Source organism: Pimephales promelas, chromosome 13 (assembly GCF_988280905.1).
Source record: "Pimephales promelas chromosome 13, fPimPro1.hap1.1, whole genome shotgun sequence".
NCBI lineage: Eukaryota > Metazoa > Chordata > Actinopteri > Cypriniformes > Leuciscidae > Pimephales > Pimephales promelas.
Genome location: NC_142781.1, coordinates 36,307,381 through 36,326,741, shown reverse-complemented (window position 1 = coordinate 36,326,741; position 19,361 = coordinate 36,307,381). Strand labels below are relative to the sequence as shown.

General features: G+C 43.0%; 1 protein-coding gene across 1 annotated transcript in view; it reads left to right on the top strand.

Moving 5' to 3' along the window:
- lamp5 (lysosome associated membrane protein 5) overlaps positions 1 to 8,789 on the top strand; it is a 12,791-nt gene extending 4,002 nt beyond the window's left edge. Inside the window, exon 6 of the mRNA XM_089119013.1 lies at positions 8,324 to 8,789. Within this exon, the coding sequence (XP_088975139.1) occupies positions 8,324 to 8,499 (176 nt within the window). The 3' untranslated portion in view covers positions 8,500 to 8,789. The remainder of the gene's footprint in view (positions 1 to 8,323) is intronic.
- The last annotated feature ends 10,572 nt before the right edge of the window (positions 8,790 to 19,361 follow it).

Genomic DNA, 19,361 nt, shown 5'->3' with positions numbered 1-19,361 from the left:
CATCATAAACGAGTGCGTGTCGAGCGTCATCATAAACGAGTGTGTGTCGAGCGTCATCATAAACGAGTGTGTGTCGAGCGTCATCATAAACGAGTGTGTGTCGAGCGTCACCATAAACGAGTGTGTGTCGAGCGTCACCATAAACGAGTGTGTGTCGAGCGTCACCATAAACGAGTGTGTGTCGAGCGTCACCATAAACGAGTGTGTGTCGAGCGTCACCATAAACGAGTGCGTGTCGAACGTCACCATAAACGAGTGTGTGTCGAGCGTCACCATAAACGAGTGTGTGTCGAGCGTCACCATAAACGAGTGTGTGTCGAGCGTCACCATAAACGAGTGTGTGTCGAGCGTCACCATAAACGAGTGTGTGTCGAGCGTCACCATAAACGAGTGTGTGTCGAGCGTCACCATAAACGAGTGTGTGTCGAGCGTCATCATAAACGAGTGTGTGTCGAACGTCACCATAAACGAGTGTGTGTCGAGCGTCATCATAAACGAGTGTGTGTCGAGCGTCATCATAAACGAGTGTGTGTCGAACGTCACCATAAACGAGTGTGTGTCGAGCGTCATCATAAACGAGTGCGTGTCGAGCGTCATCATAAACGAGTGTGTGTCGAACGTCACCATAAACGAGTGTGTGTCGAGCGTCATCATAAACGAGTGCGTGTCGAGCGTCATCATAAACGAGTGTGTGTCGAGCGTCACCATAAACGAGTGTGTGTCGAGCGTCATCATAAACGAGTGTGTGTCGAACGTCACCATAAACGAGTGTGTGTCGAGCGTCATCATAAACGAGTGCGTGTCGAGCGTCATCATAAACGAGTGTGTGTCGAGCGTCATCATAAACGAGTGTGTGTCGAACGTCACCATAAACGAGTGTGTGTCGAGCGTCATCATAAACGAGTGTGTGTCGAACGTCACCATAAACGAGTGTGTGTCGAGCGTCATCATAAACGAGTGTGTGTCGAGTGTCATCATAAACGAGTGTGTGTCGAGCGTCATCATAAACGAGTGTGTTTCGAGTGTCACCATAAACGAGTGTGTGTCGAGCGTCATCATAAACGAGTGTGTGTCGAGTGTCATCATAAACGAGTGTGTGTCGAGCGTCACCATAAACGAGTGTGTGTCGAGCGTCATCATAAACGAGTGTGTGTCGAGCGTCATCATAAACGAGTGTGTGTCGAGCGTCACCATAAACGAGTGTGTGTCGAGCGTCATCATAAACGAGTGTGTGTCGAGCGTCATCATAAACGAGTGTGTGTCGAGCGTCACCATAAACGAGTGTGTGTCGAGCGTCACCATAAACGAGTGTGTGTCGAGCGTCATCATAAACGAGTGTGTGTCGAACGTCACCATAAACGAGTGTGTGTCGAGCGTCATCATAAACGAGTGTGTGTCGAGCGTCATCATAAACGAGTGTGTGTCGAGCGTCATCATAAACGAGTGTGTGTCGAGTGTCATCATAAACGAGTGTGTGTCGAGCGTCATCATAAACGAGTGCGTGTCGAGCGTCATCATAAACGAGTGTGTGTCGAGTGTCATCATAAACGAGTGTGTCGGGCGTCACCATAAACGAGTGTGTGTCGAGCGTCATCATAAACGAGTGTGTGTCGAGCGTCACCATAAACGAGTGTGTGTCGAGCGTCATCATAAACGAGTGTGTGTCGAACGTCACCATAAACGAGTGTGTGTCGAGCGTCACCATAAACGAGTGTGTGTCGAGCGTCATCATAAACGAGTGTGTGTCGAACGTCACCATAAACGAGTGTGTGTCGAGCGTCATCATAAACGAGTGCGTGTCGAGCGTCATCATAAACGAGTGTGTGTCGAGTGTCATCATAAACGAGTGTGTGTCGAGCGTCATCATAAACGAGTGTGTGTCGAGTGTCATCATAAACGAGTGTGTGTCGAACGTCATCATAAACGAGTGTGTGTCGAGCGTCATCATAAACGAGTGTGTGTCGAACGTCACCATAAACGAGTGTGTGTCGAGCGTCATCATAAACGAGTGCGTGTCGAGCGTCATCATAAACGAGTGTGTGTCGAGTGTCATCATAAACGAGTGTGTGTCGAGCGTCATCATAAACGAGTGTGTGTCGAACGTCACCATAAACGAGTGTGTGTCGAGCGTCATCATAAACGAGTGTGTGTCGAGCGTCATCATAAACGAGTGTGTTTCGAGTGTCATCATAAACGAGTGTGTGTCGAGCGTCATCATAAACGAGTGTGTGTCGAACGTCACCATAAACGAGTGTGTGTCGAGCGTCATCATAAACGAGTGTGTGTCGAACGTCACCATAAACGAGTGTGTGTCGAGCGTCACCATAAACGAGTGTGTGTCGAGCGTCATCATAAACGAGTGTGTGTCGAGCGTCACCATAAACGAGTGTGTGTCGAGCGTCATCATAAACGAGTGCGTGTCGAACGTCACCATAAACGAGTGTGTGTCGAGCGTCATCATAAACGAGTGCGTGTCGAGCGTCATCATAAACGAGTGTGTGTCGAGTGTCATCATAAACGAGTGTGTGTCGAGCGTCATCATAAACGAGTGTGTTTCGAGTGTCACCATAAACGAGTGTGTGTCGAGCGTCATCATAAACGAGTGTTTGTCGAGTGTCATCATAAACGAGTGTGTGTCGAGCGTCACCATAAACGAGTGTGTGTCGAGCGTCATCATAAACGAGTGTGTGTCGAGCGTCATCATAAACGAGTGTGTGTCGAGCGTCACCATAAACGAGTGTGTGTCGAGCGTCATCATAAACGAGTGTGTGTCGAGCGTCATCATAAACGAGTGTGTGTCGAGCGTCACCATAAACGAGTGTGTGTCGAGCGTCATCATAAACGAGTGTGTGTCGAACGTCACCATAAACGAGTGTGTGTCGAGCGTCATCATAAACGAGTGTGTGTCGAGCGTCATCATAAACGAGTGTGTGTCGAGCGTCATCATAAACGAGTGTGTGTCGAGTGTCATCATAAACGAGTGTGTGTCGAGCGTCATCATAAACGAGTGCGTGTCGAGCGTCATCATAAACGAGTGTGTGTCGAGTGTCATCATAAACGAGTGTGTCGGGCGTCACCATAAACGAGTGTGTGTCGAGCGTCATCATAAACGAGTGTGTGTCGAGTGTCATCATAAACGAGTGTGTGTCGAGCGTCATCATAAACGAGTGTGTGTCGAGCGTCATCATAAACGAGTGTGTGTCGAGCATCACCATAAACGAGTGTGTGTCGAGTGTCATCATAAACGAGTGTGTGTCGAGCGTCATCATAAACGAGTGTGTGTCGAGTGTCATCATAAACGAGTGTGTGTCGAACGTCATCATAAACGAGTGTGTGTCGAGCGTCATCATAAACGAGTGTGTGTCGAACGTCACCATAAACGAGTGTGTGTCGAGCGTCATCATAAACGAGTGCGTGTCGAGCGTCATCATAAACGAGTGTGTGTCGAGTGTCATCATAAACGAGTGTGTGTCGAGCGTCATCATAAACGAGTGTGTGTCGAACGTCACCATAAACGAGTGTGTGTCGAGCGTCATCATAAACGAGTGTGTGTCGAGCGTCATCATAAACGAGTGTGTTTCGAGTGTCATCATAAACGAGTGTGTGTCGAGCGTCATCATAAACGAGTGTGTGTCGAACGTCACCATAAACGAGTGTGTGTCGAGCGTCATCATAAACGAGTGTGTGTCGAACGTCACCATAAACGAGTGTGTGTCGAGCGTCACCATAAACGAGTGTGTGTCGAGCGTCATCATAAACGAGTGTGTGTCGAGCGTCACCATAAACGAGTGTGTGTCGAGCGTCATCATAAACGAGTGCGTGTCGAACGTCACCATAAACGAGTGTGTGTCGAGCGTCATCATAAACGAGTGCGTGTCGAGCGTCATCATAAACGAGTGTGTGTCGAGTGTCATCATAAACGAGTGTGTGTCGAGCGTCATCATAAACGAGTGTGTTTCGAGTGTCACCATAAACGAGTGTGTGTCGAGCGTCATCATAAACGAGTGTTTGTCGAGTGTCATCATAAACGAGTGTGTGTCGAGCGTCACCATAAACGAGTGTGTGTCGAGCGTCATCATAAACGAGTGTGTGTCGAGCGTCATCATAAACGAGTGTGTGTCGAGCGTCACCATAAACGAGTGTGTGTCGAGCGTCATCATAAACGAGTGTGTGTCGAGCGTCATCATAAACGAGTGTGTGTCGAGCGTCACCATAAACGAGTGTGTGTCGAGCGTCATCATAAACGAGTGTGTGTCGAACGTCACCATAAACGAGTGTGTGTCGAGCGTCATCATAAACGAGTGTGTGTCGAGCGTCATCATAAACGAGTGTGTGTCGAGCGTCATCATAAACGAGTGTGTGTCGAGTGTCATCATAAACGAGTGTGTGTCGAGCGTCATCATAAACGAGTGCGTGTCGAGCGTCATCATAAACGAGTGTGTGTCGAGTGTCATCATAAACGAGTGTGTCGGGCGTCACCATAAACGAGTGTGTGTCGAGCGTCATCATAAACGAGTGTGTGTCGAGTGTCATCATAAACGAGTGTGTGTCGAGCGTCATCATAAACGAGTGTGTGTCGAGCGTCACCATAAACGAGTGTGTGTCGAGCGTCATCATAAACGAGTGTGTGTCGAACGTCACCATAAACGAGTGTGTGTCGAGCGTCACCATAAACGAGTGTGTGTCGAGCGTCATCATAAACGAGTGTGTGTCGAACGTCACCATAAACGAGTGTGTGTCGAGCGTCATCATAAACGAGTGCGTGTCGAGCGTCATCATAAACGAGTGTGTGTCGAGTGTCATCATAAACGAGTGTGTGTCGAGCGTCATCATAAACGAGTGTGTGTCGAGTGTCATCATAAACGAGTGTGTGTCGAACGTCATCATAAACGAGTGTGTGTCGAGCGTCATCATAAACGAGTGTGTGTCGAACGTCACCATAAACGAGTGTGTGTCGAGCGTCATCATAAACGAGTGCGTGTCGAGCGTCATCATAAACGAGTGTGTGTCGAGTGTCATCATAAACGAGTGTGTGTCGAGCGTCATCATAAACGAGTGTGTTTCGAGTGTCACCATAAACGAGTGTGTGTCGAGCGTCATCATAAACGAGTGTGTGTCGAACGTCACCATAAACGAGTGTGTGTCGAGCGTCATCATAAACGAGTGTGTGTCGAGCGTCATCATAAACGAGTGTGTGTCGAGCGTCATCATAAACGAGTGTGTGTCGAGCGTCATCATAAACGAGTGTGTGTCGAGCGTCATCATAAACGAGTGTGTGTCGAGCGTCATCATAAACGAGTGTGTGTCGAGCGTCATCATAAACGAGTGTGTGTCGAGCGTCACCATAAACGAGTGTGTGTCGAGCGTCATCATAAACGAGTGCGTGTCGAGCGTCATCATAAACGAGTGTGTGTCGAGCGTCATCATAAACGAGTGTGTGTCGAACGTCACCATAAACGAGTGTGTGTCGAGCGTCATCATAAACGAGTGCGTGTCGAGCGTCATCATAAACGAGTGTGTGTCGAGTGTCATCATAAACGAGTGTGTGTCGAGCGTCACCATAAACGAGTGTGTGTCGAACGTCATCATAAACGAGTGTGTGTCGAGCGTCATCATAAACGAGTGTGTGTCGAGCGTCACCATAAACGAGTGCGTGTCGAGCGTCATCATAAACGAGTGTGTGTCGAACGTCACCATAAACGAGTGTGTGTCGAGCGTCATCATAAACGAGTGCGTGTCGAGCGTCATCATAAACGAGTGTGTGTCGAGTGTCATCATAAACGAGTGTGTGTCGAGCGTCATCATAAACGAGTGTGTTTCGAGTGTCATCATAAACGAGTGTGTGTCGAGCGTCATCATAAACGAGTGTGTGTCGAGCGTCATCATAAACGAGTGTGTGTCGAGCGTCATCATAAACGAGTGTGTGTCGAACGTCACCATAAACGAGTGTGTGTCGAGCGTCATCATAAACGAGTGTGTGTCGAACGTCACCATAAACGAGTGTGTGTCGAGCGTCATCATAAACGAGTGTGTGTCGAACGTCACCATAAACGAGTGTGTGTCGAGCGTCATCATAAACGAGTGTGTGTCGAGCGTCATCATAAACGAGTGTGTGTCGAGCGTCATCATAAACGAGTGTGTGTCGAGCGTCATCATAAACGAGTGTGTGTCGAGCGTCATCATAAACGAGTGTGTGTCGAGCGTCATCATAAACGAGTGTGTGTCGAGCGTCATCATAAACGAGTGTGTGTCGAGCGTCACCATAAACGAGTGTGTGTCGAGCGTCATCATAAACGAGTGCGTGTCGAGCGGCATCATAAACGAGTGTGTGTCGAGCGTCATCATAAACGAGTGTGTGTCGAACGTCACCATAAACGAGTGTGTGTCGAGCGTCATCATAAACGAGTGCGTGTCGAGCGTCATCATAAACGAGTGTGTGTCGAGTGTCATCATAAACGAGTGTGTGTCGAGCGTCACCATAAACGAGTGTGTGTCGAACGTCATCATAAACGAGTGTGTGTCGAGCGTCATCATAAACGAGTGTGTGTCGAGCGTCACCATAAACGAGTGCGTGTCGAGCGTCACCATAAACGAGTGTGTGTCGAGTGTCATCATAAACGAGTGCGTGTCGAGCGTCATCATAAACGAGTGTGTGTCGAGCGTCATCATAAACGAGTGTGTGTCGAGTGTCATCATAAACGAGTGCGTGTCGAGCGTCACCATAAACGAGTGTGTGTCGAGTGTCATTATAAACGAGTGTGTGTCGAGCGTCACCATAAACGAGTGTGTGTCGAACGTCATCATAAACGAGTGTGTGTCGAGCGTCATCATAAACGAGTGTGTGTCGAGCGTCATCATAAACGAGTGTGTGTCGAACGTCACCATAAACGAGTGTGTGTCGAGCGTCACCATAAACGAGTGTGTGTCGAACGTCATCATAAACGAGTGTGTGTCGAACGTCATCATAAACGAGTGTGTGTCGAGTGTCATTATAAACGAGTGTGTGTCGAGCGTCACCATAAACGAGTGTGTGTCGAGTGTCATTATAAACGAGTGTGTGTCGAGCGTCACCATAAACGAGTGTGTGTCGAACGTCATCATAAACGAGTGTGTGTCGAGCGTCATCATAAACGAGTGTGTGTCGAGCGTCATCATAAACGAGTGTGTGTCGAACGTCACCATAAACGAGTGTGTGTCGAGCGTCACCATAAACGAGTGTGTGTCGAACGTCATCATAAACGAGTGTGTGTCGAGCGTCGACATAAACGAGTGTGTGTCGAGCGTCAGACGAAACACAGTAACCGCTGTCGTGTTCTCTAGCGTTCGGATGCTGGTGTTCGGGAACACACTCGTGTGTGTGAGACGCTTCTAGAGGGAACTACACCCAATCACTTCGACTCGGCGTTTCAGAAACTAAAACACAACATTAGAGACGCTGCGCCGCCATTGGTCCGCCGGTTATTTGAAATTGGACACGAACGTCCTCTCAAATCATGTTTCGACTCTCGGTTCGTGAGCGATAAACTCTAAACATGAGTATTGTTGTTAAAGTCGTCCATATTTACATAAATGAATAATCGTTTGAAGCGTGTTGTGTGTTTTATACACTTTTTATGCTATCAGAATTAATTTAAATATGAGTTTCCTAGTTAGAAATTCTGACTAGGAATTTCCAACTTGGAAATTTCTAGTAGGAAAGTCATATCTACAACAATTCTGGTAGCATGTGAAAGCAGCATAAAAAGTGTATAAAACACACAAAATACTTCAAATGATTATTCATGCATGTAAATATGCACGACTTTAACTACACTACAAGATGATGCGGCTGTTGCGGGAAAATGAATAAAGAATATCAGTCGTTCTCTCTCCGCCATGCTGGACGTTCATGACTCCGAAACTCGAGTTGAAATGATCTGAGTGTTTCTCAGTAGTAAATATGACTTTGTCCAATAATGTCCAATTTCCAGCTGGGAAAGTGGTGATGGTGTGCTGCAGTGATTCTGCTGAAGCTCCAGTGGTGTGTGTCCAGCGTCTCGTGAGACTGTGTTGAACATGAGCAGATGTCTGACTTCAGCTTCACTGAGTTTCAAGGCTCATTCGCCACACACACGTGAAAAGCCTTCTGATTGCGATATCTCGGAGTTTGTATTAAACGAGATGGACTGAAACATCTAATGATGACGAGTTGTGAACAATCTTGTTAATGTGAATCCACTGATGTCGTCATCAGATACGAAAGCACAAACCTGAAACCGCTGATGTGCTGATCTAATCTGTGTGTGTGTGTGTGTGACGCTGTGTCTCTCTCTCTCCTCCGCAGCGTATAAGTGTGTGACGGACGAGCGCGAGCAGCTGGAGCAGATGTTGCCGCTGGTGCTGGGACTGATCCTGGGTCTGATCATCGTCATCACGCTGTCGGTGTATCACTTCCACCTGAAGCTGAGCGCCACACAGCCGCCGCTGCCGCGCGACCGCTCGCTCTACAAGAACATGTGACCGCTCTCTCTCTGCACTCACCACATCATCACGTGTTTCCTGTCCGGTTAGTGTGTGTGTGTGTGTGTGTCTCGTAGGATGTTTCGTGTCGAACGCCATCATCCTGTAACTGCACTCGTCACGTGTCCTTTTACACTACAGATGTACACATATAGAGATATTTAAATTGCTTAAAGGATATAAATAAGCTACAATGACTATTGATGATTGCATATTACTTTATGATTATAAAATATTTCATGTTTTTCCAAATGAGACAATAATGAAATAAATGATTTTGTGTCCATGTAGTGATGCGTGTGTACTGTGAACCAGCGAGTTGTGTGTTCAGTGTTGAAAAAGGGAAAATCTCAGGTTTAAGGTTTAATTAAACTGAGAGTAGGAAACTCGTATTTATGATAACTCCGACGAGTTTAATTATCGCCATTTCCTGATCTGAATTTCTGAGTCATAAACGTCCAGCATGGCGGAGAGAGAACGACTGATATTCTTTATTCGTTTTTCCACAACAGCCGCATCATCTGGTATTGTTGTTAAAGTCGTGCATATTTACATCTATGAATAATCACTGATGCCGCCTTCACATGCAATCGTACATTTCCTACTCCTCGATTTTGAAGTCGTGATAGAAGAACAGCACTCATGGAGGACACATGTTTGCTCTGGCCTGTAAATCATAATAAAGCCAATATTTGATTTTGAATAAAATGTAGATATTCAGCATGTACTTGACCGAAACTCCAGAATCGTCAGCGTTTTCACTGATATAACCATTGGAAGCATTGCATGTTTTATAAACAATGTAGATATGCACTACTTTAACCGGAAAACAAGGCTTTTTTGGGAAAAACGAATGGTCAATTATAGCAGTCAGTGCAGCAATCACTCGTTCTCTGTTGACCGTTAATGGCCAACTGGGAAACTCAACATTACCGTTTCCTAGTAGTAAATATGAGTTGAGAGGGTGTTCATGTCCGATTTCCGAGTAGGAAACGCGTATTCCCGATCATACTGATCGCACGTTAGATCCGTCAGAATGAAACATGACACAGAGACGAATGGGAAATCAATAAGAACACATCACTGGCATTAAAGATTTCCACAAATGAGCTGCGATCCTCCGATCAATGTCTCGAGTCTCAGACACTGAAGAGTGTATTGATCTGACACTCAATTAAAAACTCCTGTTGGGACGAAGTGATTTATGTTGCGCTGCGCTTATAAAGCACTGTTTCTCAAGGGTGATTCATTGTGCTTCAGTGTGTGTGTGTGTGTGTGTCAGTTAGTGCACACAATGCTCATGCTGCAGCTCAAGTCTCATCCAAGCATGTTCATATCATATTCAATAGACCTTTTTTTTAATCAAATTGTTCCTTCAAAACTGTATAGACACATTTACTGTGATGTGCTGACCACGACACAAACTTGATGGTTCTCGTTCACGAAACAGTAAGACTATTATAAGACAGTATAAGACTAGAAGAATTATTCTTTGCTTTTTTAATGCAGTTAATATTTTTCTGAAAATTGCTCAATAGACAATTGAAGAATTCAAATATTCAGAAATCTTAGACATATCAGAAACTTCTCTCAAAGACAATAAATAAGATTCTTCATGCATTTCTTGGGTTGTTTCAAATAAACAAAACAGAAAAAAAGATAAAAAATCTTGTATTGTTGTTAAAGTTGTGCATATATTTACATCTATGAATAATCATTTGAAGCATTTTGTATGTTTTATTCAGTGATGCTGCCTTCAAGTGCTATTGCAAAGTGCAAATTCCTAGTTGTAAATTCCCAGTTGAATATTCTAAGTCAGAAATTCCAAGTCAAAAATTCACAGGTGGAAATTCCAAGTCATAAATTACAATTCATAAATTCCTAGTCATAAATTCCCAGTTGGAAATTCCTAGTCATAAATTCCCAGTTTAAAATTCCAAGTCAGAAATTTCCAGTTGGAAATTCCAAGTCGGAAATTCCAAGTCAGAAATTCCAATTCATAAATTCCTAGTCGGAAATTCCCTGTTGAAAATTCTAAGTCATAAATTCTCAGTTAAAAAAATTCCAAGTTGGAAAGTCCTAGTTGAAAATTTTAAGTCAGAAATTCCCAGTTGGAAATTGTAAGTCAGATATTCCCAGTTGGAAATTCCAAGTCGGAAATTCCCAGGTGGAAATTCCAAGTCAGAAATTCCAATTCATAAATTCCTAGTCATAAATTCCCAGGTGGAAATTCCAAGTCAGAAATCCCAATTCATAAATTCCTAGTCGGAAATTCCCTGTTGAAAATTCTCAGTCAGAAATTCCCAGTTGAAAATTCCAAGTTGGAAATTCCCAGTTGAAAATTATAAGTCATAAATTCCCAGTTGGAAATTCCTAGTCAGAAATTCCCAGTTGAAAAGTCCAAGTCGGAAATTCCCAGTTGAAAATTCTATGTCAGAAATTCCCAGTTGGAAATTCCTAGTCGGAAATTCCCAGTTGGAAATTCCTAGTCAGAAATTCCCAGTCAGAAATTCCCAGTTGGAAATTCCAAGTCATGGTCTTGTGTCATGGTCAATTCTTTGGTGTCAGAGACCCGGGTTCGAATCCACTGTGCGACACCAATGTGTCCCTGAGTTGACCTCTGACATATATAGCAATTGTAAGTCGCTTTGGATAAAAGCATCAGCTAAATGAATGAATGTACAAAAAAATATATATTCTTTTAGGTTTTTTTTCATATTGTGAAAATTATTAAATAAAATTTTATTCCCAGCGAAAATACCATAGATTTGACCGATATTTCAGAATTGTCGAGAGTCTGATGTTTGTTCAGATTGTTTGTTCAGATCTCAATATCTCAGCTCTGGAAGGGTCTAGAGCCTCCATTTTTGCACTCAGGTCTAAGTCTCATGGCCCTCTATCAGAATCCAGAGTTTCAAAAAGATTGGAGAAACTTATTTTTTCGCGCCAAAAAAAACGACAGGGGTACCACTGTCTGGGTTTTTTTGGGTCGAAAATTTGAGTTTCTCTGATCTTCTTGAAACTCTGGATTCTGATAGAGGGCCATGAGACTTAGACCTGAGTGCAAAAATGGAGTCTCTAGACCCTTCCAGAGCTGAGATATTGAGATCCCACGTAGCATTTATGCCATTATAAATATCTCGTGAATGCGTGAATGTTTATATAGTTGTTAAGGACCAGGACACTACATTTGGCTTTAAAAAGATTTTGTTAGAAATGTTCAGGAAATAAATCTGGTGTCCTCCACGGCTCACAGCAGCGCCATCTTTGATCGTGAGAGACGCTGTGAGGGATAGACATGCATCTCTTCAGTGGGGTATACTGCTATTTAATGTGCTTTTGGATTGTTCTGCTGACAAAACAATAATGTAAAAAATATCTTTACAAGAAATTTCAGTAGACAAAACAAAAATAAACTCCAGACAACATGAGCTGTGGAAAATCATCCCTGATGGAGGAGCATCACACCGCTTCACACAGTAAGTGTATCACTCAGTGTGGCGCTGCTCTGGATAAGGTCTACTGTCTCAGACAAACACGACGAGCTCACATCACGACCTCAGGACGGAACCAGCTCGAGCTCCTTCCACACACACATGTGAAAATATCTTATTCATATGGACTATTTTAGTTCTCATGTGTGAGTTTATATACCTCTAAATGAACAGCAGTCTGAACAGAAGTAGGCTGTTTAGTTTCGTGTCCTCTGTCTCACATCGGCGTTTCCAGCAGGAACATTCTCCCATAAATGTATTAAGATTTCTGAGTGCCTCATTTGTGGTAGTACAGTACATTACTGTCATCATATTCTTAAAAAAACATTATTACAAGAAAATAAAAAGATTTTTCACCAATCTGGCTTTTAGGATGTATTTGAAGACCTGCAGATGTTTGAGGAAAGGGAATCTGCAGAATCATGTTTTAAACAAGAGCTCCAGATATAACTCAAGCTGCAATAAACTTCAAATATACTGCTTTCATATTTATTACTGATCTTGATTAGTATGTCAGTGGAGTATATTAATAGTCATTCAGTTTTAATTTCCGAGAAGTTCTTTGGAGAAATGAAGGTAAAAGACACTGTGTGTGTGTGAGAGAGAGAGAGAGTGTGTGTGTGTGTGTGTGTGTGTGTGTGTGTGTGTGTGTGTGTGTGTGTGTGTGTGTGATTATAAGGGCGTAAAGCCAAGCAGAATGCTGATAAAACACATGATGGCACGTGGACACATTTGTGTTTTTTATTGAAAGCAGCTTTCAGTGACACACATGCGAGATCACGGTACAGAAGCAACATGGCGGCTGGATCTGTATATTTCTACAGGTGAAACACACGTTCATATTTACAGATCACAGTGACCAATGAGACACAGGTGAGACTAGAAAACACACGTGATCCATTATTGTGCCAAACACGGTAATATTGCTAGAGGTCGGATGAAGGAATGAAGTGTGGGTGATTTACACACATGAGCGACGGCAGACGGTGAGAATGAGATGGAAAAGGCCACACTACTGAGGAATCAGAAATCAATACAGCGTAGAAAACTCTGACGGCCGGCAGTATCTACAAATGCAGAATAAATAAATATATTCAGATTCACACCACAGAAGATGTTCAACACACACCTGACGTTACTTCATATAAAGTCACAATTGCGAGATATATAGTCAGAATTATAATGGCATAAATGCTACGTGGGATCTCAATATCTCAGCTCTGGAAGGGTCTAGAGACTCCATTTTTGCACTCAGGTCTAAGTCCCATGGACCTCTATCAGAATCCAGAGTTTCAAAAAGATTGGAGAAACGTATTTTTTCACGCCAAAAAAAAAAACCGACAGGGGTAAGACACTGTCGTTTTTTTTTTTAGGTTGAAATTTTGAGTTTCTCTGATCTTCTTGAAACTCGGGATTCTGATAGAGGGCCATGAGACTTAGACCTGAGTGCAAAAATGGAGGCTCTAGACCCTTCCAGAGCTGAGATATCGAGATCCCACGTAGCATTTACGCCATTATAAATATCTCAATATCTCAGCTCTGGAAGGGTCTAGAGCAGGGATGGGCAACTTTGATGATAGTGAGGGCCACAAATATTTTATTATCACTACCCGAGGGCCAAATGTGATGTGCACTTCCACCAATGGGATTTTGGAGAATTAGAGGTACCATTTTAGAAGAAAACATATGTAGGTGTGTCTTTATTACAGACTCTGCTAGTAAATCAACCTGCATATCCATATTCAATTATTTCCTCAGCTTCTTTTAATGAATGAACTTTTAACATAAACAAAGACACATTGCTGTGGCATTACTGTGTTTTTAATATTATTCCAGTGAAAACATGTTGGGCTCTCAAAAAACACACAATGATTGCACAAAACTGAAAAGTAGCCTATTAAGTAAAAAATAAATAAATGGGATATTGGAAAATAAAAAAAAACTACCATTTTAGAAGAACAAAACATATGTATGTCTTTATTACAGACTCTGAAATGTTTAGTGAACCAACCTGCATTTCCATACTTAATTATTTTTCTGCTTCTATTCATTAATGAACTTAACAAACATTTTTTCAATTATTTTTTTATTATTCCAGTGTAAACATTGTGGGCTCTCAAAAAACATTTACTGATGGCACAAAATTAAAGAAAGTATTAAGTGAAGCATACTTTTCACCATAGGCTGCTGCTTTATATCACCTACAGAGGGAAGTTTACAGTTAATGAGATACTTGTGGTTTCTCTTGCTGGCGTACAATAGACTGGATGTCAATGTCAATGTTAGTGCAGCCAATCCTCATGAGCTGAAACAGAACGTCATCGCTGATCCTGTTTCTCTCTTTCGACTTGATATATTTCATTTCCCTTTGAATTCTGTAAATAGGTAGTCTGTTTCCCATCTCGTCTGAAAAGTGCGATTTTCTTGGTTCAGTTTTCTTTTTTTCCCGCTCATGGTTCTCTTCATCGTTGACTGTAGTGACGCTGGTCAGAGTCGTCCAACTAAGCATGTTTTGCACGAAGGCGCCCTCTATCGGTATACTTTATCATTACATTTGGAATTGGTTCAGATGCGCAACCGGTTTTCACGCGATAAAATATATGAAACCAACATTTCTATGGTATTTGAAAATTGACCCGCGGGCCGCACTGAGTGAGGAGGCGGGCCACATGCGGCCCGTAGGCCGCCAGTTGCCCATCCCTGATTTTTTTTAACCATCCTTTAATTTTTCGCAAAAAAAAAACGTAAGGGGCACTGTCGTTTTTTTTTTCGGGTCGAATTTTTGAGTTTCGATATCTCAGCTCTGGAAGGGTCTAGAGCCTCCATTTTTGCACTCAGGTTTAAGTCTCATGGCCCTCTATCAGAATCCAGAGTTTTGAGAAGATTGGAGAAACTTAATTTTTCGCCCGAAAAAAAAACCGAAAGGGGTAACACTGTCGGTTTTTTTTTCGGGTCGAATTTTTTGAGATTCGATATCTCAGCTCTGAAAGGGTCTAGAGCCTCCATTTTTGCACTCAGGTTTAAGTCTCATGGCCCTCTATCAGAATCCAGAGTTTTGAGAAGATTGGAGAAACTTAATTTTTCGCCCGAAAAAAAAAAAACGAAAGGGGTACCACTGTCGTTTTTTTTCGGGTTGAATTTTTGAGATTCGATATCTCAGCTCTGGAAGGGTCTAGAGCCTCCATTTTTGCACTCAGGTTTAAGTCTCATGGCCCTCTATCAGAATCCAGAGTTTTGAGAAGATTGGAGAAACTTAATTTTTCGCCCGAAAAAAAAAACGAAAGGGGTACCACTGTCGTTTTTTTTTTTCGGGTCGAATTTTTGAGATTCGATATCTCAGCTCTGGAAGGGTCTAGAGCCTCCATTTTTGCACTCAGGTTTAAGTCTCATTGCCCTCTATCAGAATCCAGAGTTTTGAGAAGATTGGAGAAACTTTATTTTTTGCCCGAAAAAAAAAACGAAAGGTGTACCACTGTCGTTTTTTTTTTCGGGTCGAATTTTTGAGTTTCGATATCTCAGCTCTGGAAGGGTCTAGAGCCTCCATTTTTGCACTCAGGTTTAAGTCTCATGGCCCTCTATCAGAATCAAGAGTTTTGAGAAGATTGGAGAAACTTAATTTTTCGCCCGAAAAAAAACCCGAAAGGGGTACCACTGTCGGTTTTTTTTCGGGTCGAATTTTTTGAGATTCGATATCTCAGCTCTGAAAGGGTCTAGAGCCTCCATTTTTGCACTCAGGTTTAAGTCTCATTGCCCTCTATCAGAATCCAGAGTTTTGAGAAGATTGGAGAAACTTTATTTTTTGCCCGAAAAAAAAAAACGAAAGGGGTACCACTGTCGTTTTTTTTTTCGGGTTGAATTTTTGAGATTCGATATCTCAGCTCTGGAAGGGTCTAGAGCCTCCATTTTTGCACTCAGGTTTAAGTCTCATGGCCCTCTATCAGAATCCAGAGTTTTGAGAAGATTGGAGAAACTTAATTTTTCGCCCGAAAAAAAAAACGAAAGGGGTACCACTGACGTTTTTTTTTTTCGGGTCGAATTTTTGAGATTCGATATCTCAGCTCTGGAAGGGTCTAGAGCCTCCATTTTTGCACTCAGGTTTAAGTCTCATTGCCCTCTATCAGAATCCAGAGTTTTGAGAAGATTGGAGAAACTTTATTTTTTGCCGGAAAAAAAAACGAAAGGTGTACCACTGTCGTTTTTTTTTTCGGGTCGAATTTTTGAGTTTCGATATCTCAGCTCTGGAAGGGTCTAGAGCCTCCATTTTTGCACTCAGGTTTAAGTCTCATGGCCCTCTATCAGAATCAAGAGTTTTGAGAAGATTGGAGACACTTCATTTTTCGCCCCCCCCCAAAAAAAACGTAAGGGGTACCACTGTCGTTTTTTTTTCGGGTCGAATTTTTGAGATTCGATATCTCAGCTCTGGAAGGGTCTAGAGCCTCCATTTTTGCACTCAGGTTTAAGTCTCATTGCCCTCTATCAGAATCCAGAGTTTTGAGAAGATTGGAAAAACTTTATTTTTTGCCCAAAAAAAAAAACGAAAGGGGTACCACTGTCGGTTTTTTTTTTCAGGTCGAAATTTTGAGATTCAATATCTCAGCTCTGGAAGGGTCTAGAGCCTCCATTTTTGCACTCAGGTTTAAGTCTCATGGCCCTCTATCAGAATCCAGAGTTTTGAGAAGATTGGAGACACTTCATTTTTCGCCCCCCCCAAAAAAACGAAAGGGGTACCACTGTCGTTTTTTTTGTCGGGTCGAATTTTTGAGATTCGATATCTCAGCTCTGGAAGGGTCTACAGCCTCCATTTTTGCACTCAGGTTTAAGTCTCATGGCCCTCTATCAGAATCCAGAGTTTTGAGAAGATTGGAGAAACTTTATTTTTCGCCAGAAAAAAAAACGAAAGGGGTACCACTGTCGTTTTTTTTTTCGGGTCGAATTTTTGAGTTTCGATATCTCAGCTCTGGAAGGGTCTAGAGCCTCCATTTTTGCACTCAGGTTTAAGTCTCATGGCCCTCTATCAGAATCCAGAGTTTTTTCAGAAGATTGGAGAAACTTAATTTTTCGCCCGAAAAAAAAACGAAAGGGGTACCACTGTCGTTTTTTTTTCGGGTCGAATTTTTGAGATGCGATATCTCAGCTCTGGAAGGGTCTAGAGCCTCCATTTTTGCACTCAGGTTTAAGTCTCATGGCCCTCTATCAGAATCCAGAGTTTTGAGAAGATTGGAGAAACTTTATTTTTCGCCCGAAAAAAAACAACGAAAGGGGTACCACTGTCGTTTTTTTTTTCGGGTCGAAATTTTGGGATTCAATATCTCAGCTCTGGAAGGGTCTAGAGCCTCCATTTTTGCACTCAGGTTTAAGTCTCATGGCCCTCTATCAGAATCCAGAGTTTTGAGAAGATTGGAGACACTTCATTTTTCGCCCCCCCCCAAAAAAACGTAAGGGGTACCACTGTCGTTTTTTTTTGGGTCGAATTTTTGAGTTTCAATATGTCAGCTCTGGAAGGGTCTAGAGCCTCCATTTTTGCACTCAGGTTTAAGTCTCATGGCCCTCTATCAGAATCCAGAGTTTTGAGAAGATTGGAGAAACTTAATTTTTCGCCCGAAAAAAAAAACGAAAGGGGTACCACTGTCGTTTTTTTGTCGGGTCGAATTTTTGAGATTCGATATCTCAGCTCTGGAAGGGTCTACAGCCTCCATTTTTGCACTCAGGTTTAAGTCTCATGGCTCTCTATCAGAATCCAGAGTTTTGAGAAGATTGGAGAAACTTAATTTTTCTTCTGAAAAAAAAACCGAAAGGGGTACCACTGTCATTTTTTTTTCGGGTCGAATTTTTGAGATTCGATATCTCAGCTCTGGAAGGGTCTAGAGCCTCCATTTTTGCACTCAGGTTTAAGTCTCATGGCCCTCTATCAGAATCCAGAGTTTTGAGAAGATTGGAGACACTTCATTTTTCGCCCCCAAAAAAAACCGTAAGGGGTACCACTGTCATTTTTTTTTTCGGGTCGAATTTTTGAGTTTCGATATCTCAGCTCTGGAAGGGTCTAGAGCCTCCATTTTTGCACTCAGGTTTAAGTCTCATGGCCCTCTATCAGAATCCAGAGTTTTGAGAAGATTGGAGAAAATTAATTTTTCGCCCGAAAAAAAAAAACGAAAGGGGTACCACTGTCGTTTTTTTTTTTCGGGTCGAATTTTTGAGATTCGATATCTCAGCTCTGGAAGGGTCTAGAGCCTCCATTTTTGCACTCAGGTTTAAGTCTCATGGCCCTCTATCAGAATCCAGAGTTTTGAGAAGATTGGAGAAACTTTATTTTTCGCCCGAAAAAAAAACGAAAGGGTCGTTCACTGTCGTTTTTTTTTTCGGGTCGAATTTTTGAGTTTCGATATCTCAGCTCTGGAAGGGTCTAGAGCCTCCATTTTTGCACTCAGGTTTAAGTCTCATGGCTCTCTATCAGAATCCAGAGTTTTGAGAAGATTGGAGACACTTCATTTTTCGCCCCCCAAAAAAAAACGTAAGGGGTACCACTGTCGTTTTTTTTTTCGGGTCGAATTTTTGAATTTCGATATCTCAGCTCTGGAAGGGTCTAGAGCCTCCATTTTTGCACTCAGGTTTAAGTCTCATGGCCCTCTATCAGAATCCAGAGTTTTGAGAAGATTGGAGAAACTTAATTTTTCGCCCGAAAAAAAAACCCGAAAGGGGTACCACTGTCGTTTTTTTTTTCGGGTCGAATTTTTGAATTTCGATATCTCAGCTCTGGAAGGGACTAGAGCCTCCATTTTTGCACTCAGGTTTAAGTCTCATTGCCCTTTATCAGAATCCAGAGTTTTGAGAAGATTGGAGAAACTTTATTTTTCGCCCGAAAAAAAAAAACGGAAGGGGTACCACTGTCGTTTTTTTTTTTCGGGTCGAAATTTTGGGATTCAATATCTCAGCTCTGGAAGGGTCTAGAGCCTCCATTTTTGCACTCAGGTTTAAGTCTCATGGCCCTCTATCAGAATCCAGAGTTTTGAGAAGATTGGAGAAACTTAATTTTTCGCCCGAAAAAAAAAAACGAAAGGGGTACCACTGTCGTTTTTTTTTTCGGGTCGAATTTTTGAGATTCGATATCTCAGCTCTGGAAGGGTCTAGAGCCTCCATTTTTGTACTCAGGTTTAAGTCTCATGGCCCTCTATCAGAATCCAGAGTTTTGAGAAGATTGGAGAAACTTTATTTTTCGCCCGAAAAAAAAACGAAAGGGGTACCACTGTCGTTTTTTTTTTCGGGTAGAATTTTTGAGTTTCGATATCTCAGCTCTGGAAGGGTCTAGAGCCTCCATTTTTGCACTCAGGTTTAAGTCTCATGGCCCTCTATCAGAATCCAGAGTTTTGAGAA